Raw genomic sequence first — 24,327 nt, forward strand, 5'->3', positions numbered from 1 at the left:
TTCTGAATATTTATAGAGATAAAAGACTTAACTAGTAATACAGAGTCTTATTAATTAGCAGTTTCATATTAGCTTAGTTAATACTGGAGATTCAGAAGATAAATTCTAGTCTTTGCAAAGCCAGTATGTATATTATTATCTATCAAAGTCTTCTTCCATACTGTATTGAATAATCTTCAGAAATCTCTTTTTATTATTTGAATATAGTTCAGTCCACAGTATAGTAGAGATTCCAGCTTGCTGGAATATATCTTGCTTAGTGATTCAAAAACATTAATATCAAGAGATTACAAATAATAAATAGAGTGTGATAGAAGAATTAATAGCAGAATTCTTTCACAGTTTGTATATTCAATAAATTTCATATTTATATGAGAAGAATGCTTATTTAGTAGAAGCAGATATCTTGCTCTATCTGCTTTTGTCTTTATATATAGATTAAAAATCTATTGCAATCACTCCAGACTATATTTATTATTGCTTCAGCTGTTCACTAAAACTGTAAAATAGATATATTTACTTTTGTTAAAATTATTCAGTCATGTATTCTGAAGATCTCTGGATTCACTTTAATAAATAAGAGCTGAAGATAATATAATTCTATCTGCAAAGACTGAATAAAATAATAAGAGAAATTTCTGATTTTTATTCTGAGCTACAATACTTTTATCAGCTTGTAGAACTTTAATAAAGATAAGATACTTTAAGATATGACAGAAGTTTGGAAGAAATTCTTTTTTATTAAAAATATATATAATTTTCAGTATAATATTATACTGACTGATTTTCTTGCTTAATTAAATACAGCAGTGCAAGCACTTAACAAGTTAGTTAAATTTAATAACTATACTTGCAAAAAAGTAAAAAAAGCATTGAAGTATAAGACTATAGAAGTACTAAAAGTAGTAATTATCTGCTATCTATCTATTCTTGTCAAGTGACTTGAGATAAACAGATTTAATCTTGTTCTTGTGATGCTCACAAAACTATATTACTTAGTTAATTTCTATATTCCCTTCTGTCATCTCTTGCATGATATTTTAAAAAATTTAAGATGTAAAAGCAAGACTGTAATTACAAAGCTTGTTTATATACTCTAGAAGCTTATTCTTTTGTATATTAGTAAGCTTTTTCTTATATCTAGAGATTACTTTATAATGATTAACTTGTAAATCTTGATACCACCAGTGCAGAGTCTCTTGACTAACTGAATATTTTTTTGCAGTCACACTGTAATTTAGAGTTTCTTGTGATTCAAGATCTTTAATTGCAAGCTTAATTGCTTTGTTGTTGACCATGCTATTGCATATTAAAGTTGAGTGTTGAAGAAATTTGTTGGTGTGAAAATTTGGCTCATTGAGTGGTTTGGCTTGTTGAGTGGTGAGCCACCTTAACTAAGTTGACTGTCTACTTGGTTGGTTTAGCTATGGGTTTATCACCGCGGCCAGCATGCAGGCTGCTGATGCCTCTCTTTTTTGCTATAAGGTCCTCGCACGCCGCTTTGGCTGATCTGAGCCTTGACAGACTTAATAAATAGCAGTCATTTTGTTCACGCCTCCTTAGCTCGACTAGTTATTTAACCAACAACCCTGGTGAGCTTTCCTAGGCACAATGGTGTTATGTATTCAATGATATATGAACAAAAAGGAAGATATAGGGCATATGTATGTATGAACTGTACATGCTACATATCTAAGCACGTCAGCTGGCTGGGAGAGTCCATAGCAATGAGCAAAAATATAGGGAATGCAAGTACTGAGTATATCTCGCCGACTTGTGGCCAATGGCTGAAGCACCACAGACATTGATAAAGGCGATCGATGTCAATTCCCTCGCAAAACCGCTATTTTTGGGCATTATTGGGACGATATCCTCTCTCGCTCATCTGACTCTCCATGTATATGACCACGGAACGGGGCCGGATCGACTCCCTGCTAACCACATGCTTCCCATCTTTCCACATGGTTATACAATCAGTCTTAGATGTGCTCACTATGAACTCCGGCGTGCGTGATTGCGTTAGATTTCATGAGGATGCAGCGGTCGGAAAGATAGCCCCCGCGATACATTCGCTGTATATTTCAAAGGTCCTGTTGGAATGACATGAGCCACATTAGTTATTGGTTCCGGTGTCATTCACTGATGCAATAGCACTCCGCAGACGATCTCTCAGTCTTGTAACACGCTCCATATTAACACCCCCCCCTCTCTTCTTCTTGAGGTTGATGGTCTCGGTCGCTAGGCCACCTCCTACTTGTCATGCAAGAAACCGCCTCGTGTTCTCATTTTCAGCTGCCATGGTTTATATTATCAAGGAAGTGGAATCTTTGTCGCTGGGAGTTAAATCGTCTGCGGAAGTAGGTATCATGCTCGCGAAGGAAAGACACAGCGACTATCATTATCAGTTGTCTTCCAGCCCGCTGATGTTCTCGGTTGGAAATTCCGCTGAAAAGCATTGTGAAAGATGACCTGGCCGATTGTCTCTTCTCACCTCTTGCCCCTCTGCTCTTTTGACAACCTCGAGTGGAGAGAAATTAACTAGCCGTGCGACCACATTTTTCACTGTATGTGGTACAACGCGCGCGAATACGATCCAAACTGTGTTTGCTTTTTCCGTTCTTCGACAACTTGTTACTCCGTACCTAGTTGATTGTTCGGAAACATCAACATGGGGAGTGCCCCTCGGATTCCCTGCGGGTACTCGATCATACCCGTGTGGGATATCGTTGCGTCTCAGTTGTTGGAACTTCCAAAGGCTGCGTATTTCGTACATTATACAGAGTCTTTCCCTCGCGTTGGGCTCTGGGGACAACGCCTTTGTTGAGAACAAGCTTCAGCTCTCTTTTGCGTAGCCGGGTAAGGAGGCTGCATCGATGAGGACGGGAAAGATGATCACCCCAATCATACTCATTATTTTACTCATCAGCATCCCTTGTAAGTCAGAGCCACAGAATCTTTGCTACTTTTTCACACTGCTGTCTGCTTTGACATCTAAGAATGATTCTTTCTCCAACTCACATGTTGCAGGATTAAACGCGTGGCGGTCCCAAGACTTCATTTTGCTGATAGTCCCTTTGATTCCCTCCACATCTTAATACAGATATGTGGTGCTATCCCGCGCGTTGAGTCGGCCAATTATAGCGTTGATGCTTCCTTTGGAGTCTTTGGTGAGAACTGCAAGATTAGTGTAGGCTGTTGTGTGTGGCCTCTGGGATCATAACAACATGAAACTGTCTTTGTATACATATTAGGGAGAGTGAGGAAGTAGATCCAGCATTAACTGGATGATAATGGAAGGATTGCAGTCCATAGATGGCTGGATAACGCCTTGTTTGTATGGGACAGAGAATACTGCAAAACCTCACATTCTCAACTATAACTTCCCTTAAGATCTCTTGCATGTTTAACTATGCATGCACCACACAGACATGTTGCAGGTGTCCCACAAAAAAAAAAAAAAAAATGGAAAAGCTTTCTTGGACATTGGATGATATATACATCCATGAACTATATGCCATATCGTAGCAGGCGCACAAGACTTTGTACCCTTGAATTATAATCAGCACTCAAGGCTCTTCAGTAAATAAACGAGCAGCTAGAGCTCAAAGATGATACGGGCATAGGAATTCAGCCGACCGAGCTTGCTGAAAAAGCTTCACATCTTCCAATCATTGGAAGAGCAACGGACCACTCCTAGGAACTCCAAACCACAAAGCCTATTGCTTGCCCAACCCGGTCATGGATTCGTTTTTGGGGTGGGGGAGGATGTGATTAATGGCCGAAGAGTCCCGGAGAGTCGGTTCCCAGATTTTTGGGGGCTGGTTAACCATCCCCAGGTCGCTACCACGAGCTTTGAAGTGCAGACTTGACGCATCCAAACCTTGGACGATAAGTACACTTGGAGGGTTAAACTAAGGATCGGAGAATGAAGTGTTGGTCTGATGGCGGAAGTCATTCCCTTAATCTCATTCGCATTTTGACAATCTGCCTCACGCTAACAATTAGCGGTAGCAATATGTATCTTCACGTCAATGTCAAACCCGAGATAAAGTTTGATTTTTTGACATAGGTTTTGAAGACAGAGGAAAAGGCAAGGAAGATATGGTGTTGGCTTCTGGAATTATACCACCACTAGGCCTCATGTGATTTAGAGCCTAGGCACTGGGGTGAGCTCTATCCTGTCGCTCGTAGAGAGTGAATTCTCATAAAAGGGATGGTTACGGATCTGGTGATGAGGTGCCTAGGGACCCGCGAACATGATGAACAGGGAGGATTCAAAATTCGTCCTTCGCACCCAAGTAATTTCGACAAGGTTAGCTCAGGAGGGGAGGCTGTCGCATCCACTTATGCCAGATTGATTGGAGACAAGGGGAATTTAAGACGGAATGCCGCTGTAGGCCGGGAATGTATCTGATTGGATCATCTTTGTTGGTAATGATGGACTCTTGACTGTCGGACGGAGGGTCCCAAATATATCAGCCTTGCTGTTATACGATGACACTGAGAGAGTTGTCGCTTATAACAATTGTACTCTTGTCCTACCAATGTCTAACGGTAATCTTTAAGAGACGATAGCATCGAGCATGGCATACACGTTCACTGTCGCACGCATGTCCATTATAGGCTATATCGTCGGCACCTTGGTCTATCGTTTATATTTTTCTCCATTGTCGAAAATCCCTGGGTCAAAGCTCGCTGCGGCAACGTTATGGTACGAGTTCTATTATGACGTTATTTTAGGCGGCCAGTATACGTTCAAAATAAAGGAGCTGCATCAAAAGCATGGTTCGAACCACGTTCATTGGGGACACGGCATGTTGAGCTTCAACGTCCGGACTGATAGCAGTGTAGGGCCTATAATTCGAATTAGTCCGTACGAGGTGCATATCGATGACCCGGAATATTATCATACGCTGTATTCACACCGTTGTCCGCGGGATAAATGTGATTATCATGTTAAACCATTCAACCTCCCAAAATCGTCGTTCGGAACTGAAAGCGCTCGAGTGCACCGTCTCCGACGAGGTGCGATGAACCCTTTTTTTTCACGAGGATTTGTGTTGAAACATGAATCACTGGTCCAGGACTTGGTTCAAAAGTTTTGTCGTCGAGTTGAAGAGTTTGCGCGAGACGAGGAAATTGTCCCTCTCTCTCTTGGATTCACATGCCTCACCAGACGTGATCACATCATTTGTAGTGAACCGGTCGTATCGATATTTAGAGGCATCGGATTGGCATCCACATTGGGGACAGACATTGAAAGACGCCTCAAAGCTTTCAGTGATAACGAAACAGGTGGCGTGGACACTGCCAATCCCCAAATGCTTTCCCCAGTCGTGGGCCAAAGCACTGAATCCAGGGCTCGCCCTCTTCTTTGACCTGACCCAACGGACACATCGGCGCATTTTGGAAGTTCTGAAGGAACGAGAGCAGGAGAGGGGGGTGAGTGGCCCCGGAAGAAGGAAGACGCTGATAGATCAACTGCTGGACTCTAAATTGCCACAAGAAGAAAAGTCCATGGAGAGGCTTGCCGCGGAGATTCGCTCAGCAATTGGGGCGGGGACGGAGACAACGTCCAACAGCATGACGTATCACCTCCTCGCCAACCCGCAAAAGCTTCAGAGACTTAGGGATGAGCTGCTCAAGTTGGGTCCCGGACGGGAGGCGAATCTTTGCGAGCTCGAGCAACTGCCGTACCTGGTACGTAGTGCATGATGCGGGAATCCCAAGAAGGGTTTCTCTGCTGACAATTGTGAGTAGTCATCGTGTATCCTTGAAGGGTTGCGGTGCGTATCTGCAGCGCGGCGAGGGAAGCATCTGAGGAGAAGATGTGCTGAGATTACCTCCCCAGGTTATCCTACGGCATTAGTACCCGCCTCCAACGCAAATCAGACCACACAGAGATCGTATACAAAGCATATAGAATTTCTCCCGGGGTATGTATTTGGTCATGTGGAGACTGAGGCAATTTGCTGCAGCACTGACAATGTGGCCACGAGCTAGACTGCTGTTGGGATGACTTCGGTCCTCCAACATCACGATGAAGCCATATTCCCAGATTCCTATGGCTACGTCCCAGAACGTTGGCTAAATACGGAGGAACGGAAACGGTTGGAGAAGTATCTGGTGACGTTTAGCAAGGGACCACAGAGGTGCATCGGGATGAAGTGAGTTTTCTTTTCCCTCCAAGCAGGATCCGGGACCCCCTCCCTCTTGAGGATGAGCAGAGGTGTTCACGGATGATGGCTGTGGTGATTAGTCTTGCCCTGGCAGAGCTCTACCTCACGGTTACAAACATATTCCGGAAATTCAATCTTGAATTGCACAACACAGGCCGCAACGACATCGATATCCGATATGATTTATTCATTCCACGACCCAAAAACTTAAAGACAGCTGGTGTACAGGTGCGAGTCAAAGGCCTTGACAATTAATCGCACGATCGGGTTGGTATTCGAGAAACGATTGAGGAGCTCCTCCCTATTAAGAGTGCGTGTCTGTAATCCGAGCTTCGAAGCCATTAGTTTTGCATGGTCATAGCATAGGTAGATATCGGCTTTCTTATCGCTAAAGGCCTTTCCTAACTGCTCCAGGATGCGAATAAGCTCCAATTCCGAACGTATCTTAGTACTCTTAATCTTTTGTAGGAGCTGCTGTTCAAAACCACAGCAACAGCAAGTACCACAGCGTACTGCCATGACAGACTCTTCGCGCTCATGCCGAGGCATCTCTTCATCGCTTTCGGGAGGAATAACAGACTCGTCACCATCGCCTAGACCTTGGAGGGTTTGGTGTGCCGACATGGCTGCAATTCTCTCACTGCGGCGTTTCGGAGCTTCTGATTACAGACACGCACTCTTAATAGAGAGGAGCTCCTCAATCGTTTGGCTCACATCTATAAGAATCGCCGAAATATTGGCTCAGTCGAGACTGATGACAGTACTTACCTTTGGTTCCGTTTGGCAAATTGACCAGCTAGAGCTGAAGATGCCCAGAGGTCTCCCATTCTTTCTGAAGATTAACAGTAGTAAACTTGTGTGAGGGAACAACTTTAGGCCTGCCTGAGAATTGCTTGCTGCGATAACTAACCAACTAAACTTAAGTTAATTAGTTGACTAGTTAATTATTAACAAACTAACTGGTAAGTACAGAGTAGTTAACTAGACAACCCTACTGAAGTAGTTAAATGAGCAGTTTTTTTTTTGAGAATCATCTTGTGATGAACAAGGAACCACCACAATCTGGTGCTAGTCAAGGTCAGCCATATTGGAAATTGTTGCCTCAGACATAACTAACTAGTTAGTTAAATACCGCAGCTGGCTTTTGCACCAAGAACTAGTTAACTAGTTAACCATTCCAGTCAGAGTGCTTTGTGTACTGTGGAAACATGTTTGCTCCTTTGTTCCATAGCTCCCCGCTGGGATCAGCTGCTATTGTTTCAATGTTTTGCCCTTATATATTTCCCAAACCACTCGTCCGGTTTAGAACTTTCCGTCAGCCGTGATATCAGGCAGGTGGCAAGTTTAGTTGATGCGAGCAGCCGGCCCTGTTCAATAGCAATTTTACCATGCTAGACTCATGGCATCAGTTCTTATTCTCTATTCAGTCTATGACGGTGATCTTGTTGCCCATCCTCTCTTTCCTCTCCGGTTGGGGGATTCTTACTCTGCCTTCCAGCTATGCGAAGCGACTTCTTCCTCCAGTTCTTCTGGGCGCCTTTATCGCATTCCGTCGCCAGAATGAATTCTCTTCCAATCGTCTCCTGAACGAACTGTTTGGTAGGCTGATGATGCTGTGGATGATGTATATGCCCTTCCTTGTGTACATCAAGGGATACGATGGCGAGTCCCACCGATTATTTGGCAGCCAGCATAAGCATGCTCCTTCTTCGTGGCCCAGCCTCGCAAAATCCTCAGCCAGACGAGCACTATGGCGAAGCGCAATCAGCGTGCTAAGCGATATCTTCTTCACTTTCAATGCAAGAAAAGCGTGTGCTCTCAAGATGCTATTCAATGGGCGAGGAATAAACACCGCATGGCAGGTCCACGCATTGCCGTCTCCTCGATCATCGATGACGCTCTCGCCAGCTTCCCACATCAATCCGTGCCTGCCTTTGACAGTGCGCTGGCAGTTTGTTTCCCGTCGCTCGATAGCGCTTTTGACAAAACTTATCATATGGCTCATTTGGTCCCACTATTCGCCTTACCTAGTTCTTGCGCGAGAATCCGACTATCTCCCTGAGAAGCAAATACTTTTGCGACGATTGCTGTTGAACACATCTTCAAGATTATTGGGAACACCAAATCCGTACTTCCTCCACCCAGTCACCATCCATGAGATCAAGATGCGGATATGGATCGTGGCTGACAACAATATCCAGAGTATTGTTATCCTGAAGGGGTTTCATGACATTTGCGCCCTGTTATTTGTTGGGCTAGGTTTTGATGTGCCTGATGAGTGGCCGCCGTTTTTCGGTAGCATTCAGCACGCGTTCACAGTGCGCGGTTACTGGTCAGGGTTCTGGCATTTACTAATGCACCGAGGCCTAAGTGCGTATGCTACCCTGGTCCTTCACCACGTCCTTCGCATCCGCAGACGGTCACTGTTCTCGCGGCTTGTTCACGGGCTCCTTGTATTTCTCATATCAGGCTTCTGCCACGCGGTCATGCACAACTACACGATGCCGGGTTGCAACAAGATGCCAGTAATCATTTTCTACGCCCTGCAGCCAGTTGCACTGACGATTGAGGCCGTCGTGCAGATCATCTGGAAAACATGGAGATCAAGGCATCTTGACAGTTTCCCCAAAACTAAGTCCGAGGGTGTTATGCTCCACTCTATTGGATACTTGTGGGTGATTTTATGGTTCACATGGTCGGAGCCGAAGTCCATTCTTGCGGTCAATTTTGAGCTCTCTCAGCGCTGGGCGCGGGGGAACTAGTGAGGGTTACCGGTGTCTACATCGACGGCAAGGAAAAATAGGAAAAAAAAAAATAAAATAAAATAAAAAGTAATTGCTTATTCCAAAAAATCAATCACATTTATAAATTTCACTGTACTCGTAGGATTCAGCCGTGAATGGGTAGCACACAATGCTTGAATCTCAGAGGCCGGCTCTCTCAATCAGTCTACACGCAAGCTTCACTTGCGATGAGACTTCGTCAAGCTGCGACGGAAGGTTACTACCGTGGCATTTTAGGAGAAACAGGGGACTGCAACTTACATGGTCTTTAGCAAATATATTAAAGTGGTGACCGGGGATGTCCATGACTGTAGATATCATATCATATCCGTACTCCTCCCATCCCAATCTGGGCATCTCTCGACACACATCTACCCTTGAGACTGCATTACAACCCTCGGGACTGGAGATAGGAACATACTCATTGCACCGTAGGAGAACGGTTGGGGGTACGGTGGGCAAGATGTCGCGCCACGGCACATCCATCTCCGTTACGGAGCAGGAATTCCCGTATTGCGCAGGCATCCGGGACGACAGAGTTGCTTCCATAGCTTTTCGGCGGCCGATGAGATCCTGGTCACCACATCCTTTCCAGACCGGGGGAATCCAGTCGGAAGACATCGCGACCGCCATTTTCATGCAGTTCGAGACCAACTCACGGGTTTCAGGCCTTGTATGCTCGTCATATTCAACTTGATGAGGAGCAACGTTTGCACTTTGGATAGCCGCATTCAGCGGGTTTATGCTGTCTATCATCACGATTCCAAGAACCTGGATATCGGAAGTTCTTGCGAGTATGCTGGCAACCTCCAACGAAATCATGCCGCCAAGCGACCAGCCTGGATTTGGGAAGGGCGGGGTGTCAGTGCATTCAGGGGACGAAGGCAGAGAGAGCAGATCCGTTCACCTCCAAGAATAATAGGCCCCGATGGTAGCACGGACCGTATCAAGCTCGCATATATTCGGCCCATCTCAGGCAGTCCACCCTCCCATGGTTCACCAGAATAAAATCTCGGGTTCTGTATCGCATATACCGTACGGTCTAAAGATTCAAGGTAGAAATAAGACACCGTCGTGCCTCCCCCATCGTGGATGAGCACAAGTGGCGTAGCCGACTCGAAGCCATCCGGCGCTGACTGAACTAGAAAAAGCGAGTCATCCATCATCTACAGCGAGCGCGGCCACAACCGGAAACCACCAAGTGACGTCGCGACCGGTGATGCAGTTGATGTGAGCCAGGGATTGTAACATGCACAATGCGGCGAGAACAAGCAACGAATCGTGAGCTGCTCAACCTTGGGCTCGCAACAAGGTGGGAGAGAAATGTTAAACAAGTAGTTAAGCTGGGATGCACGTCCTGTCTCTCACTGCCTCATCCCACTGAGTTCCAGCCCCACGTCCAAGCTTAGTTAACTTTACTAACTAACTAGTTAGTTAGTTAACTATGGGGGTTTCGAACTCTATGTCGCCTTTTCTCAACAGCAGGCCTTTAGTGAAAATGACCAAGTTTGTGTACATCTAGGAGTGCAGAACAGGCATGAGTGGGATTAGTGACCTCCTTCACTGGGATTCTAGGCGTACATTACTTAAGCATTGTATTCCGTAAACATGCTACTATAATCATGATCGTCCATTTTTTGTGATGAGAGCTCAAAAATCCTTTGATTGCAACAGGCTCTGTCTTAGTCCTGCTTTGCCTTTTGGACCCTCAGCACACAGGCTTTCAACAGCCCATGATAACCAGCTGAAGAGGGTGTGATTCTCACTTTGGTAGTTATGGATATCTCCACTAAAGGTGGAGTGTCGAAGGCGCACACCATTGAGCGTTTAAACCACCAATGGACATCATTCAGAATTGGACAGAGACGGGAGGGGGGGCCGTTGGATTGGGTTAGAGTTAAGTATCCAGTCGCTTGGCCAGGCACAGAGGTAGATTTCAATGCGAAGATCCTTGATGTGCTAGCTAGCACTATCTTGGGAACTAGGTCAGAGATTAAAAAAGACTCGGGATTCCGAGCAGATCTTATTTTTGCCGCTTAAATTTCCTGATATGCTTCGGAGGCGTATAGCTTCAAGTTATCCTTCAACTATCGAATTTACCATGTTACTGATTGATGTTCCGATATTTCCGCGTACCGGCCGGAATAGTCTACGTTTACTATCATGTAAATATTTACGTGAAGGACCACTTGGGGATGGAAGAGAGAAAGAAGAGCTGGTGAAAGCGGTTCTCAAGCAAGGCTTTGGAGAATAGTTCTTATCAGTAGTTATTGCAGTGTAAGGCTAACAAGATATCAGAACGTTCCTCTCATCAAGTTCACAGACCGGCACACACATATGCACTGAATCGGGATTTAAGAAAACATCGTAAGTAATCCATCAGCCAGATTGTATATCTGTGTTGAGGATGCTAAATCACTTTTGCCTCGATACTGTATCCGAGGCCATATCTTGCTTTCCAGGTTTTTGTCCATACACAACGTATCTTTGATTCCCTATCAGTACGCAAAACAACAAACGTCAAAAGGAAGCTTCTCCACATACATTGGCCAGTACGCGTGAATTCGAGGATTCTGAATGTCTTTGCGACACTGTGCAAGCAACACTTCCAAATCCGCCGTCGACATCCCCAGTACTTGGACACATAATCGGGCGGAAGCCGCATACAAGCCATCCAAAGTGTTGACCATGTTCCACTCCCCGAGCTCTTTGTAGTGCGGATCCTTTGGCCATCGATTCTGTGGCCACTTGTATGGAATCTCAACCACGTTCACAAAACCTGTTCGTTTCATCATGTCTTTATATTCAGCGGCAAGCCCACCGTCTCTTCCCAGTTTCTTTAGGGCTTTCACAAGATAGTTGTTCAGCTGCTCATAAGGCGTATTCTCCATGGTACCGTCATCGGACCTGACTGGGAATGCGAAGTCCTGCATCTCAAACCAACCACCAGGTTCAAGGGCGTCATACGCTTGCTGGAAGAGCTGGGGGAAAGAGGGTGAGGAGCCAGCAAGCATTCTTCCGTGAATAAAGTCAAACTTGTGAGGAAATGTCCAAGGAAGGTCAAAATCGTCGATTTCGAACTTGCAGTTAGGCGGGACAAACGAAGGTTGAATGGCGCTGAGGTCCGTACCTAGGACTTTAGCGGTGGGATACTCATCTGCAAAATCGATGGCCCATAACCCGGTACCGGTTCCCAAGTCCAATACACTGTGGACCTGACGTGGTACCGGCGAGTGAAAGAGCTTGCGGTTCATCGTCTTGAGGAATATTTCGTGCTGCATGTCCAGCCTCTCCTGTTCACTTTCATCCTCCGGCATAAAGTAACTGCCGTCTCTGTACTTGTGATACCCACGTCCGTTTTCCATAACACTCTGATAGAAGCTGGACCGCAGACTCTCTGAATACACTGAAGAACCAGCATCTCCCAATGCAGAGTCGGAATCGGAAAGGTCTGGCTCAATATGGCCCTCATTCTCATGTGCTGCCATGACAAGCGTTGCTTAACGACAACGGGGAAAAGAACTCGAGCACCCAGTTCCTTTGCTTTGCGGAGCTTTTGATACCAATGAGCCTTTTCTGCGGTGTAGACAACAGAAAAATGAGCATGGAGAATAGCGAGGTGTTTCGGAACTCAACGACAAGGTCCTGATTTAAAGCATTTTCAATTCAAGGGATCATTGAACCTTGAACCAATCAAAACGTCCACAAGCATGGGTTATCAGGACCGGCAAGGCTAAAGGTTTGCTGGCAGCATCCTTTCCGAAATGGCGACATGACCGTTGTCTTCCCGTCCAAGCGGGATGCGACCTTATGCATACTAGCGCATGCGGAACGGCACGACCATAAGTTATATGCAGCCCGCCATGCCAAGTCAGACTCCGGATAGGTGTTCAAAGAAACTTGCTGTCTATCGTCGTCTAGAACGCACGCTACGAGGCGCCGGTGGGGTAACATAGGTCGGTACGGGATTGATTTAACAGACTCGAACCCCCTGCCCGTACCCGTCGCATCAGAGCCCTGTCTTTCACAACCTCCCTTGCAACATATGGTCTGCCTTCCTTTTTCCTCCCAAAATGTCTTACGTGGTCGACACTCTTACATACGGCGGCCTGATCTGGGCTGCTTACCTCGCTGGCTTGGTGATATATCGCCTGTATTTTCATCCTCTCGCAAAATTCCCGGGGCCTAGGTACGCTGCCCTGAGCCGATGGCATGAAATATATTACGACGTCTACCTGGGAGGGAAATTTATATTCCATATTGAAGATTTACACAAGAAATATGGTGTGTTGATACATTTTGTACCAGACTAGTCGGCAGGCTGATACAAACTGACAATATAGGTCCGATTGTTCGAATTGCACCTGATGAGCTACACGTTATCGACTCGGACTTCTTTGATACTATCTTTACCAAAGCTGGAAGAGTGGACAAATATGAATGGTTATCAAACCGCTTTGGCAATGCTACTTCCACCCTGACAACAGCCCCAGATAGCCTCCATAAGCTGAGGCGAGGAGCCCTGAACCCTTTCTTCTCGAGAAAGCGGATTATTAATCTTCAAGAGCTTGTTCGAGAAAAGATCGCGATTCTGGTCGGCAAAATCAATGAATACAAAGAATCAGGGGCTCCAATGACTATCAGCAGAGGATACATGGCTCTCGTCGAAGATATTATCATGCAGTACTGCTTTGCTCGGGATTACAATCACCTTGAAACTCCTAATTGGAAACCTATCTTCCACGATCCTTTAATGGCCATCAGCATGAGCGGGAATGCGGCCCTTCACTTTCCCTTGGTGCCCAAGATAATGGAATGCCTACCTCAGTCTTGGGTCGTTAAGCTCAACCCCTTATACGTTCCCATTTTCCGGCTTCAAAATGTCAGTCACTCATACTGTCCAGTCCTCTGAACCTGTTGACTTCAGCTCACTGCCGAGTGACAGGACTTGAGCCAGCAAATCCGTAATTTGAAAGAAGATAAAGTCGATGCCAAAGATGGCCGCGCGACCGTGTTTTTTGAGTTAATCCATGGTGACCTCCCCGCAAGCGAAAAGGAAGATCGCCGTGTGCGAGACGAAGCACAGCTAATTATAGGCGCTGGCCTTGTCACGACCTCATGGGCGCTTAGCGTCGGCACTTTTTTCCTTCTGAGCAATCCTGAAGCGCTTGCCAAGTTGCGACGCGAGCTGGGAGAGGCTATCAGGGAGGACAAATACTCTAAAACACTCCTTCAGTGGGCTGAACTAGAAAAGTTGCCTTATTTGACTGCTGTGATAAAGGAATCTATTCGACTCTCCTATGGCACATCGTCACGTAACGTCCGCCTCTCCCCCAACTCCCTAAAATACAAGGATTGGGTGATCCCAGCACGCACACCTGTGTCCATGACAATTCCCTTCCTGAACCATGACGAGGAGATATTTCCTGACTCCCACGCCTTCAACCCTGAGAGGTGGCTGAATTCGCCGAAAACAAGCAACGGATCAAACCTGGATCGATATTTTGTCGGATTCGGGAAAGGAACAAGATCGTGTTTAGGCAGCAAGTGAGTTTGGACCTCGACTTTTACCCCCTAAAGAGTAATATACACTTGCAATCATTGGCTAGGGCTAATTGTGTCCTGGAGTTTGGCGTGGTGCGAACTCTACCTGATCTTTGCCACCATATTCCGATATTTCGACTTCGAGCTCTACAAAACCGATAAGAGCGATGTAGAATTAGTGCACGATTATTTTTTACCGTTCCCGAAGCTCGACACAAAAGGCATTAGGGTTCGCGTGAAGCAGTAAAAACAGCTGGCAGCCGCTTGATTGGCTCCCAATTGATATGGAAGTTGTTCAAGTACTCGCGGTCTTACGTCGGCGGTTCGATGGAAGCATAGGGGTTATTGCAGCTCCGCCTGCATATAAATATAAATCTCCAATACTCCATACATCCTCGTGCATGCATAAGCCGTCTCTCTTTGCTCCTTCAGAGGACGTTGTTGTAACTTGGCGAAAAAGGATCTCCTAACTTAGAGCCGGCCCCACAACCCGGCGCCATACAAGCTCTATTGACCTGTGGAGTCCGGGATTCATGAATGGTGCTTGTGGGTAGCAGAGCGCTTGATCACAAACCAGAGCAGTGATTCTCTCGTATCTCTCTGGTCCCTTGCGACTGAGTGAGCTATTTTCGTGACCATCTCTGAAAGGTAGACAATATAGTCAGCCCTTCCAATAATACATCCACATATAATCAGACCCGGCGCTATTCAAAACCATAAACCTGTTTGTAAAGTGGGGCACCAAAGTCAGAATCGCAAAAGGATAGTCTCTGTTTGCTCTCAGTCATCTTCTCAAGGGTGTCGTTCCAGTTCCTGAAATATATGCCTGGCGCTCTGGTAACGGTTGCTCAAGACATTGTGATCTGGGACCGGCTATTCATGATTGACCACTCTGAATGTACAGAGCTGCCTGTCAATCACCTGCCTTAGTTGATTTTAGATCCGCTAGTTTCGAACTTCGCTTGCAAATTATTATTGGTTCAAGTGGCCATGGAGACTCACATTAACGCTGGATGTTGACCAACAAGCTCGGTTGGGCTAAATGTCGGAGTTCGACCAGCATCACAAATACAATGGGCAAGGGCGGAGTGAGGCCCTGCCATTTGTAGCGGCCTTCTGGGATTCTACGGGGCGCTCCTGACATTATGCGATCTATTACTGGGGAATGCCGATGGGATGTAGGTTGTTCTTGTCTGACCGGACCCTACCTTTCTCGGCGTCTAGAGTACAAGATATTCCGCAAGTTTAGCGCTTTCCTTTGCTCATGCGGGGGGCTTCCCATCTGAAGCACCGAGCTCAAAGCACGAGCATTATAAATAAGGTAGGTGTTGCCGTCCAATGTAGAGTTGCTTGAGGTTCTTCTATACCCGCTTCTATCCCCAAAGCCTTGCAATCACAAAATTATTACCTCTCTGAAAGTTCCTCCTTAAAAAGGCTGATACTGCGAACCTGAATAGCTATTGAGCTCGTCTCTCTTTCTATTACGCGAACAAGTATGTTCTTCCCGCAGAAAAGTGCTGTCGGCAAGGCTGTCGAAGGACAAGCCTGGAGAAAATTCACGAACCCAACCGCTGGGCGCGGGAAAACAGCCTTCCCGAAGGGTCAAGCGGAGCAAGAACGGCTCGGGGTCAGATGGGACTATGATGGGGAGGTTACAAAAGGAGATGAGGTTTACCATAAGTTCCAGATGCAACCGAACGCTGGAAAAGTCCCATCTTCTATCAAAAGATGGAGAGAAGGCCATGGTGGAACCCACGCTGTGATGTCTACTGCCCTGGTTAAAAAGGATGGGTCGAAGGAAGATGTTGAGAAGGGGTTAAACGAAGCCGCAGCCTCAGTCCAGAACTGAAGGGTTCCTCATTTGAAACTATGGTTAGGTATTTCATTAGGCTTGTAGGGACAATGATAATACATGCAACAAACTATTTTTGGTTGTCTTTGCGGAGGTCATAATCACAGCAGGTCAACGGCATACCGTAAGCGGTTAGTTAGTTACGGTAACTTACGTCCGCAGTCATTAACTACCTAAGACACTTCCCTGAGCGCGACCAATGTGTGATCAAGAGCCATAGGTGCTTATAAAAAGCCTTGCTTGCCCACTCTCTCCCACTGCCTCTTCGCTTCATCCAGCCATGGCTAAGCGTTTACGTGGCACAATATTCTCTAGTATTTTTCAGTTACGCCCAGCCCTCCACGAACCAAGCATAGCACCCACACGTGCTCTTTCGGCAGCCCAAAGGATGCCGGAACCTTGTGACTTGTTCGAGTACACGACCGGACGATGGATGTATGTTGCGGGCTAGGGACTCCTTCCTATTAAACTGCTCAACTGATGTCCAAATTCAGCTATAATGACGCGTTGAGACATCGTGAGAGGAGACGTGCTTTCAACGTCTCTGAATTGAAGCGCCTTGCTGCCCTAGCGGTTCAGCAGAAGGAAGACGACGTCACTGGCTTCGAGAAGCTTGCCGAAGGAGGATTCAACCGAAGTTTTAAGATCACCATGCGAAATGGCTTCCAATTTGTTGCGCGAATTCCTTACCCTGTCACCGAACCAAAATTCCTAGTGGTCGCAAGTGAAGTCGCAACGATAGATTTTCTCCGTTCCCATGGCATTCCAGTTCCTAAGATTTTTGGTTACTCTGCCGTTGCAGATAACTCTGCAGGTACAGAATACATCTTCATGGAACTTGTCCAAGGACAAAACCTAGGTGATATCTGGTTTACTTTGTCTGAACAGGAGAGGATAACGCTGGTCACAAAGCTCGTGGAGCTAGAGTCTCGTCTATTTGGTTTACGGTTTCCAGCAAGTGGAAGTCTCTATTTCTACGATGACCTGCCAGCCCATGACTACCCAGTCATTGTTCCAAGCCCCAGCTCGACCCGCCGCTTCTGTATCGGCCCCGATACTTCGCTTGGTTTATGGTTCGGGAAAAGACTCAACTTATCCGTTGAGCGCGGGCCATGTAAGTATCCTTCGGATTGAAATATCCAAATGCAGAAGACGCTGGCGGTTAACTCTGGGAAGACCGGGATTCTTTGGCAGTTCTCACCGCTGGGGCCACAAAAGAGATTGCATATCTCAAAAGATTTGGACGACCTCTTCAGCCATTTCAGCGACTTCGCAGAGAGATGTACAATTACCAGGCCCAATCCCACCTCGAACATATTGTAAATCTGGAGAAATACCTACAAATTGCGCCTCACCTCATACCGCGGGATTGTCCTGCCCTTCATCGTCCGGTCCTACGACATCCTGATCTTCAACCCAACAACATATTTGTTTCCAGTGACCTAGAAATCAAAGGGTTAATCGATTGGCAACATAGTACGGTTCTCCCATTATTTCTGCAATGCGGCATCCCACAAAGTCTCCAGAATTATGGTGACGAGATCTCGGACTCACTACAAACCCCTACTTTACCAAGGAATTTCGATGAATTAGAGGAGATACAACGGTTCCAACATGCGGAAATTTTCCGCAAGCGTCAACTGCACTATCTCTATGTCAAATTGACTGCGGATAAGAATCCTGAGCACTATGACGCCTTGACCTATCATTTCAGCGCCTTAAGGCGGCGGATTTTTCACCATGCCAGTGACCCTTGGGAGGGTGATAATATGACCTTGAAAGCGGATTTAGTTACACTGTCGAAAAATTGGGGAGAAGTAAACCGTGATGCGAGAACACCTTGCCCAATCTTCTTTTCAGGCGACGAGTCGAGCGAATGTCTGCGACTGGCACGTGAACAATCCGACGCTGATGAACAATTTCAGGCTTGCCAAGAAGCAATTGGCGTTGCAAATGAGGGATGGGTGCCCGTTGCATACTACGATGAAGCAAAGGGACGCGAGAGAAAATTAAAAGCGGACGCTCTTGATGCTGCTGAAACAAAGGAGGAGAGAGCTAGAATTGAAGAAAATTGGATTTTCGACGACTTTTGTGAGGAGGATTACATCAAATAATCAGGCTGCGCGCCCAACGGGTATGGTCTGGCCCCAGTGGGCTCCGCCAGCCAAACTGTCATTCTTCCTACTCTCCCTTGAGCTGGGACTCGTGAGAAGGGAAACAAAAAGTGGAGGGATCGACAACTGCATCTGAATGCTAGCAGAGAAGGTTTTTGAATTCAGCTTGTCTTCAAGCTCGTGCCGATGCTATCTTCTGCAGACTTGTCTCAATTTCGCAAAGGCAATCCTTGACCGCCCGTTGCTTGCGCGGCAATTTCCTAGGAGATCGACGCGGCCGGAACAAAATCTCTTATCACCAGTCCAAAGACATTGTCGACATGGAAATTGTCATGCCAGATGCAAGACGCTACTATGGCCTCGTCCTAGGGCAGTAGGGAATCAGTCAGTTTAAGGTAGTTAGCTCTCGGTCGCAAAAAGCTTAGCTTACCGGGACGGTTGGTAAGTCCCGGAATAGTGAATTCCAATCGGTGATTGCGGCATTGCTCTCTGTTTCTGATAGGCCTCTCACACTCCAGTAGCCCGTTCGTAATCCTTTACTATATCCCAGGGGCCTCGGCGGAAGTCCAACTTTGCAGGCCAGCTGAGGGATCCAGGTACCGCAAGGCGACTGACCCGGGTTGTTGGTGGTGAACATGTGAGAAATCTTGGATGTATATACTCCCCGAAGCCCTGTTGACTCTTAATAATCTATTTTCATCCCAAGTGTCAGACCTCTGCGCCGAGAGCCAAGCCACAATGACTCAACCCTTGACCGCCTGCTGATTTCGCGGCAATTTCCTTGGAAATCAACATGATAGAAGTGGAGTATCCTATCAGCAGCCCCTTGGGCGAGCGCCCAAGCCACAGGCACGTGCAGCAATTTCAAGAGATATCAAGTCCAAGAAAACACCCTTATCACCCCTCGCCCAGGCATATATCTAGGAAAGGCAAGGTTTCCTAAATTACCCCTCTGTGGAGATAACAGTCCAATTACCAAGAGACAAGAAGGGTTAAGTTTACTATAAGACTATACTAGGGTACACTGAACTTGCACGCATGGAAGAGGCTATTAGATGTTATCACTAGATACAGTCACTAGAATAATCTCGCAAGGCAAGTTGTTTGAACTCAAATTACAAGCCCATGTGAAGCTGAAGCACAACTACAACCCTGAATTCCCCCAGCTCAGTCCACAGCAAATTACTGGTATCTGCATTGATTCTGCATGCGAGTTGCTGGAGTTGCTATCAGATCAACCTGATGCTCGCTGGCTTGTCCAAATCAACCCCCTGGTGGTGCGTGCTACATTATCTCATGCAGGTAGGTCACTGCTTTGCTGATAGAAATGAAACCTCACTTGTCAGCATGACACAGCTGGTGTGCGAAGCACCAGATGATGAGTTTGGAAGCATGCAAGCCAAAGGATTAAGTGGTAATTTAAATCATTGGTGGATAAGATAATAAGACCGCTTGCCACATGTTATTAGTTCATACATGACAGGAGATAACTAAAAAAACCAGTGTTTTTGAAAAGCATCAACCTGCTTTCTTGTTGAGAGTTGTACACCAGTAAACCTGTATCGCGCCTCAGCTTCTCCCTGGATACTGCTTCAAGAATACCTCATCACCTCTGACCAAGGTCAAGCCTTGTCCCCTCTCTTACCTTTTCTTTGGACCAGTGAGAATGCCAACTCCAGGCAGGGCCTGAAATATGCTCAAACAACTCTTGGTGTGACTGGGTAAAACCAATGTGTTTCAAGCAGCCTTTTTCAGATATAGATTCTACTAATATCTTTTCTACAAGCATTCTTGTCCGTCAGTGTCAGATTCTCTTGACTCTTGCTAGTGCAGATTCTCTTGCTAGCAGAAGATGGTTCAGTGGAATTACTTATTTGCAGATCTTCTTTACTGTTGTAATTCACACTGGCATAGAGACAATGGTATGACAGCTGCACAAGAGATCTCTTGGAAGTTTCTGTCATCATCAATCTGATCAATCAATAAACTAGGACAACTACAGTAATAAAAGTTTACTGATTAGTGTAAAGTTGAATCTTTATTCTTCTCAGGCCAAGTTCTCAATGCCATGCTGTGCTAAGAATCTCAGGTCAAGCCCTGTTGGATTATAAAGTTCAACCTTGATAATCTTGGTATCAACTACCAGATTGAGATCCATATATCTCTTACTTGGGTCATTAGTCAGCAACTCAGCTACCTGAGTTTGTATGCTTTTCCCACACAAAGTTGTTAGTCATGTGACCAAAGGTTGTTATTTACTTGGACATAAAGATCATCCTTAGATAGAAGAGTCAGACCAATATGAATATATTTTATTATCTCCCTACTAGATCATATCTAGTTTGACAAGCTCTTTAATAACATGCCATGTAAGAGATTTCTATACTATTCTCTCTTTGGCTTAGCATTTACTTTTTCTTTTGGTTTACTGTCACATATAAATATTGTGTATGTATTGTACATACACTTATCTACCATCTTTCTTTTTTCTTCTTCAAGTAATATATTTATATATATAGAGTCTTAGCTAGTAACTTTAGCTTGGCCTATAATATTATATATTATTTTTTTCTTTCACTTTATAAAATAGATGCTTATGAACTGAAGAATAAGAAGAAACAGAATTATAAAAGACAGTACTAAAAAAGCCCATCTTGCATTTACATCTCAAAATATTGTAGTGGGGATTCTGGTACTATATTAGAACCAAGGTTGTTTAGATGCTACTTTTCTTCTCCCTCTTCTCTTGCTACTTCTTCCTCTTTCCCCTCCCCTCTCTTCTCTAAAACTACTATTTTTGAGCTATATAAACTGTCTAAACTCTTACATCTCACCCAACACCTTCATATATTTCCACATTTTTACTATACACTTATTTGTTCTTATTACTAGTTAGTTTATTAGCTAGAAAATATGAAGATCTCTTGTTTATGAAGTTTACTACTGTTCTTTATTAGAGCTGCTTGTCTTAGTACAGAGCTTTATAATACTACTATTACTTCTTATAAGATTAGGCATCTGTTAGATCATACTTATTTCTGTTCTTACTGTTCAGCTTTTACTATTATTACTATACTGTTAATGTTCATCTTTTTTGTGCTCACACTATCTCAATCAATTTGCTTATCTTGATGAAGCATCTTATTGTACCCTGCTTCAATATTAACAGCAGTTATAAGAACTATAAACTACATCTACAAACTATAAATACAAATTAAATTGTAAGAATTCACTTATAAATTTCTTACATGAACAAATAACATCTACAAGAGCTGAGAGTCTCAGCTTGCAAGTTGTTAAAAGTTGTATTTGCTCTTGTAAGACACTAAGTCATGTGCTTACAAGCATACATAAAAGATTATTACTGTGTGAATCTCTTGCTGGAAGTTAGTAATAATCTTGTCTACAAGTTGTATATAGTTGCTAGAATACTAGATTTTTTATCTTGTATACTCTTTTCCATATATATTTCTTCTAGAAATGTATTATTATACTGATTCATACATTTAATTCTCCCTGAGAAGACTATGAATTTCACAAAGTCTGGTGGTATAGATAGCTGCTCTCTAATACTTTACAGTCCTGTGAAAAGAAGCTACACTAATAAATATCATATCTACTGCAAGAGATATTCATATCTGCTAGAGGTCAGCTTCACTACTCAGAGCTGAGGCTATCTAGATCTTGCTAGCTTCTGATTAATCAGTTTAATTCACCAGTGTGCTGGTCAATTCTTTTGAGTTTAGTACTATTTTTAACTTTGCATTTTCAATTTCTGTCAACAGATTACAGCAATTTACATCTGCTTGCCAAATTAAATCAGTATTCTTGTTGAATTGCTTCAGAATTTCAAAAGAAATTGGAATTTAAAGCTTCAGTAATAGTGTGAAAAGTGTTTCTGACAGGTGCAAAGCTGGCATCATTTATTTTCACTAATATCTCAAAAACTCATAAGGCAAATCGCCTGAAAATTGGAGATATTCTAAGTAGAGAAATAGCTTTCAAATGAATATAGTTTCGTCCAATTTGAACAAGAATTGACAGAGTTGTGAAAAGAGAGACTTGCAGTATGATGTTGGTGTTGTAATCTACTACTTAGTTAAAGCAGAAAATCAATCAATAGAGCATTCAAATATCTATAACTTTGATAAAAAAGAATTTCTTCTAGGCTTCTGCTATGTCTTAAAGTGATTAGTCTCTATTGAAGCCCTGCAAGCTAAAAAGAATACTGCTATTCAGAATAATAGTTAGAAATTCCTCTCATTGCTCTGCTCAGTCTTCACTGAAGAAATTACACTACCTCCAGCTCTTATTTATCAGAGCAAATCACAAGAGCTCCAGAATACATGACTAGATAATTATAATAAAAGTGAATAGGTCTACTTTACAGTTTTAACAAATAGTTAAAGAAATAATAAATATAAACTGAAGTAGTTAAAATAGATTTTCAATTAGTATACTAAGAAACAAGCTGGTTAACAAAGATATCTACTTCTACTAGATAGACATTTCTCTCATATAAATATAAAATTTATTAAATATATTAACTGTAAAAAAGATCCTTCTTATAATTCTTCTACTGCATTTCACATACTTTTTGCAATCTCTTGATATTAAAATCTTTAAGCTACTAGATAAAATATCTTTTAATAAGCTAAAAGCACTATTATATTATAGAATAAGCTATATTTAAATAATAAAAAGAGATCTCTGAAGATTATTTAATATGGCTTGAATAAAGACTTTAACAGTTGAAAATATACTTGCTGACTTTGTAAAGACTGGAATTAATTCTTTAGATTTTTAATATTAACTACATTGATTTAAAACTGCTCAAGCTTCTATACTGTCAGTTAAATCTCTTATTTCTAGCAATATACACCAGCTTTGACAAGGGATTAAGAATATATATATCTAGTATAATCTAAATTTGCAAAGTATTAAATAAGTTATTCAAGTTAGTAAGTAATTTACTTTTTATAATAAACTACTGGAATATGAGAATCAGTATCTAAGATTAACTTTAGTAATATAGAAGCAACAATGTAAGCAAGACAAGCTCTTAAATCTACTTAATAAAGATAATTTTAATCAAGCACATGTTAGAAAACTGGTTGTAGGTTGCGTGGGTTTTCCCTAGATTTAAAGTATAAAAGAGCTAAGTAGATTTGATATTCACAACTGGTGAGAGGGAGTCCTGCATAGAATGTAGAAGTCCTCTAACTAGAAGACTGAATACTGAGGTTCCCATGATCTGTGCAAATCATGTGATTCTTATACATTCAGAATTAGAGTCATGTGAGTACTCTTGAACATCTGATGTTGTCTAATACTTGGTTAATCTAGGTCTACATTTGTAACAGTACAGTTCTAATCTCTAATAAAAATTCTTAATACATGCAAGCATCTAGATGAAATAGAGACTGAAAAAGCTAATAAAATTACTTAAATATAAGAGATAAAGCTTCAATAAAAGCTTCAAAAAAAGCAGACTGCTAGAGATATTAAAGAAAGATAAATTAAATAAAAAAATGCTTGTAAAAAGATCTGCAAGTAATAAGAGATCAAAAAAGTTAAACATACTAAATAAAGAAAGACATAGTATATTACTTGTAAGAAGAAAAACACTTTACAACTAGTAGAAAAGAAAAAACAGATAGTTAAATATATTATTAAATATTAGTAGTCAGAGCTTCAAGCACCAGCTTTAAAGTGTTATCAGAAAAACCCTTCTACTAAAAAGTCTTATTATAAAGAGTCCATATAATCTTTCAAAAGAGAAAGTAAGAGCTTTACAAGTCTCTCTAGCAAGATATTAAACTCTCTAACTGAGAAATCTACTATTGACATTTCTT

General features: G+C 43.6%; 10 protein-coding genes across 10 annotated transcripts; 6 read left to right on the forward strand and 4 right to left on the reverse strand.

The window, feature by feature from the left end:
* Positions 1 to 2,401: 2,401 nt before the first annotated feature.
* On the reverse strand, positions 2,402 to 2,773 carry CIMG_09893 (uncharacterized protein; the record flags this gene model as incomplete). Its single annotated transcript, XM_001238870.2, has 1 exon — positions 2,402 to 2,773. One exon carries the CDS (start codon positions 2,771 to 2,773, stop codon positions 2,402 to 2,404), a length of 372 nt encoding a protein of 123 aa, XP_001238871.2.
* Positions 2,774 to 4,583: 1,810 nt separating this feature from the next.
* Positions 4,584 to 6,171, forward strand: CIMG_09894 (cytochrome P450; the record flags this gene model as incomplete). The annotated part of the gene is made up of 5 exons (XM_001238871.2): positions 4,584 to 5,025; positions 5,177 to 5,700; positions 5,761 to 5,786; positions 5,852 to 5,936; positions 6,004 to 6,171. 5 exons carry the CDS (start codon positions 4,584 to 4,586, stop codon positions 6,169 to 6,171), a joined length of 1,245 nt encoding a protein of 414 aa, XP_001238872.2.
* A 215-nt stretch (positions 6,172 to 6,386) lies between these two features.
* CIMG_13497 (uncharacterized protein) lies at positions 6,387 to 6,803 on the reverse strand (the record flags this gene model as incomplete). Its single annotated transcript, XM_001238872.2, has 1 exon — positions 6,387 to 6,803. The coding sequence occupies one exon, from the start codon at positions 6,801 to 6,803 to the stop codon at positions 6,387 to 6,389; it is 417 nt and encodes a 138-aa protein (XP_001238873.2).
* A 431-nt stretch (positions 6,804 to 7,234) lies between these two features.
* On the forward strand, positions 7,235 to 9,031 carry CIMG_09896 (uncharacterized protein). The gene is made up of 2 exons (XM_001238873.2): positions 7,235 to 7,256; positions 7,317 to 9,031. Exon 2 carries the CDS (start codon positions 7,568 to 7,570, stop codon positions 8,939 to 8,941), a length of 1,374 nt encoding a protein of 457 aa, XP_001238874.2. The 5' UTR covers positions 7,235 to 7,256; positions 7,317 to 7,567; the 3' UTR covers positions 8,942 to 9,031.
* CIMG_09897 (uncharacterized protein) lies at positions 7,963 to 10,788 on the reverse strand. The gene is made up of 5 exons (XM_001238874.2): positions 10,729 to 10,788; positions 10,544 to 10,659; positions 9,870 to 10,480; positions 9,224 to 9,801; positions 7,963 to 9,166 (listed from the first exon to the last, which is right to left on the reverse strand). The coding sequence occupies exons 3-5, from the start codon at positions 10,126 to 10,128 to the stop codon at positions 9,104 to 9,106; spliced, it is 900 nt and encodes a 299-aa protein (XP_001238875.2). The 5' UTR covers positions 10,129 to 10,480; positions 10,544 to 10,659; positions 10,729 to 10,788; the 3' UTR covers positions 7,963 to 9,103.
* A 589-nt stretch (positions 10,789 to 11,377) lies between these two features.
* CIMG_09898 (TAM domain methyltransferase) lies at positions 11,378 to 12,508 on the reverse strand (the record flags this gene model as incomplete). The annotated part of the gene is made up of 2 exons (XM_001238875.2): positions 11,507 to 12,508; positions 11,378 to 11,447 (listed from the first exon to the last, which is right to left on the reverse strand). Exons 1-2 carry the CDS (start codon positions 12,448 to 12,450, stop codon positions 11,378 to 11,380), a joined length of 1,014 nt encoding a protein of 337 aa, XP_001238876.1. The 5' UTR covers positions 12,451 to 12,508.
* Positions 12,509 to 13,035: 527 nt separating this feature from the next.
* CIMG_09899 (uncharacterized protein) lies at positions 13,036 to 14,753 on the forward strand (the record flags this gene model as incomplete). Its single annotated transcript, XM_001238876.1, has 4 exons — positions 13,036 to 13,246; positions 13,306 to 13,844; positions 13,908 to 14,509; positions 14,591 to 14,753. 4 exons carry the CDS (start codon positions 13,036 to 13,038, stop codon positions 14,751 to 14,753), a joined length of 1,515 nt encoding a protein of 504 aa, XP_001238877.1.
* Positions 14,754 to 16,001: 1,248 nt separating this feature from the next.
* Positions 16,002 to 16,355, forward strand: CIMG_09901 (uncharacterized protein; the record flags this gene model as incomplete). Its single annotated transcript, XM_001238878.2, has 1 exon — positions 16,002 to 16,355. The coding sequence occupies one exon, from the start codon at positions 16,002 to 16,004 to the stop codon at positions 16,353 to 16,355; it is 354 nt and encodes a 117-aa protein (XP_001238879.2).
* Positions 16,356 to 16,638: 283 nt separating this feature from the next.
* On the forward strand, positions 16,639 to 19,184 carry CIMG_09902 (uncharacterized protein; the record flags this gene model as incomplete). Its single annotated transcript, XM_001238879.2, has 3 exons — positions 16,639 to 16,793; positions 16,853 to 17,472; positions 17,535 to 19,184. The coding sequence occupies 3 exons, from the start codon at positions 16,639 to 16,641 to the stop codon at positions 18,470 to 18,472; spliced, it is 1,713 nt and encodes a 570-aa protein (XP_001238880.2). The 3' UTR covers positions 18,473 to 19,184.
* A 343-nt stretch (positions 19,185 to 19,527) lies between these two features.
* CIMG_13498 (uncharacterized protein) lies at positions 19,528 to 19,915 on the forward strand (the record flags this gene model as incomplete). The annotated part of the gene is made up of 2 exons (XM_001238880.2): positions 19,528 to 19,774; positions 19,848 to 19,915. The coding sequence occupies 2 exons, from the start codon at positions 19,528 to 19,530 to the stop codon at positions 19,913 to 19,915; spliced, it is 315 nt and encodes a 104-aa protein (XP_001238881.2).
* Between the last annotated feature and the right edge of the window lie 4,412 nt (positions 19,916 to 24,327).

This window comes from Coccidioides immitis (genome assembly GCF_000149335.2).
Source record: "Coccidioides immitis RS genomic scaffold supercont3.5, whole genome shotgun sequence".
In the NCBI taxonomy this organism is placed as follows: domain Eukaryota; kingdom Fungi; phylum Ascomycota; class Eurotiomycetes; order Onygenales; family Onygenaceae; genus Coccidioides; species Coccidioides immitis.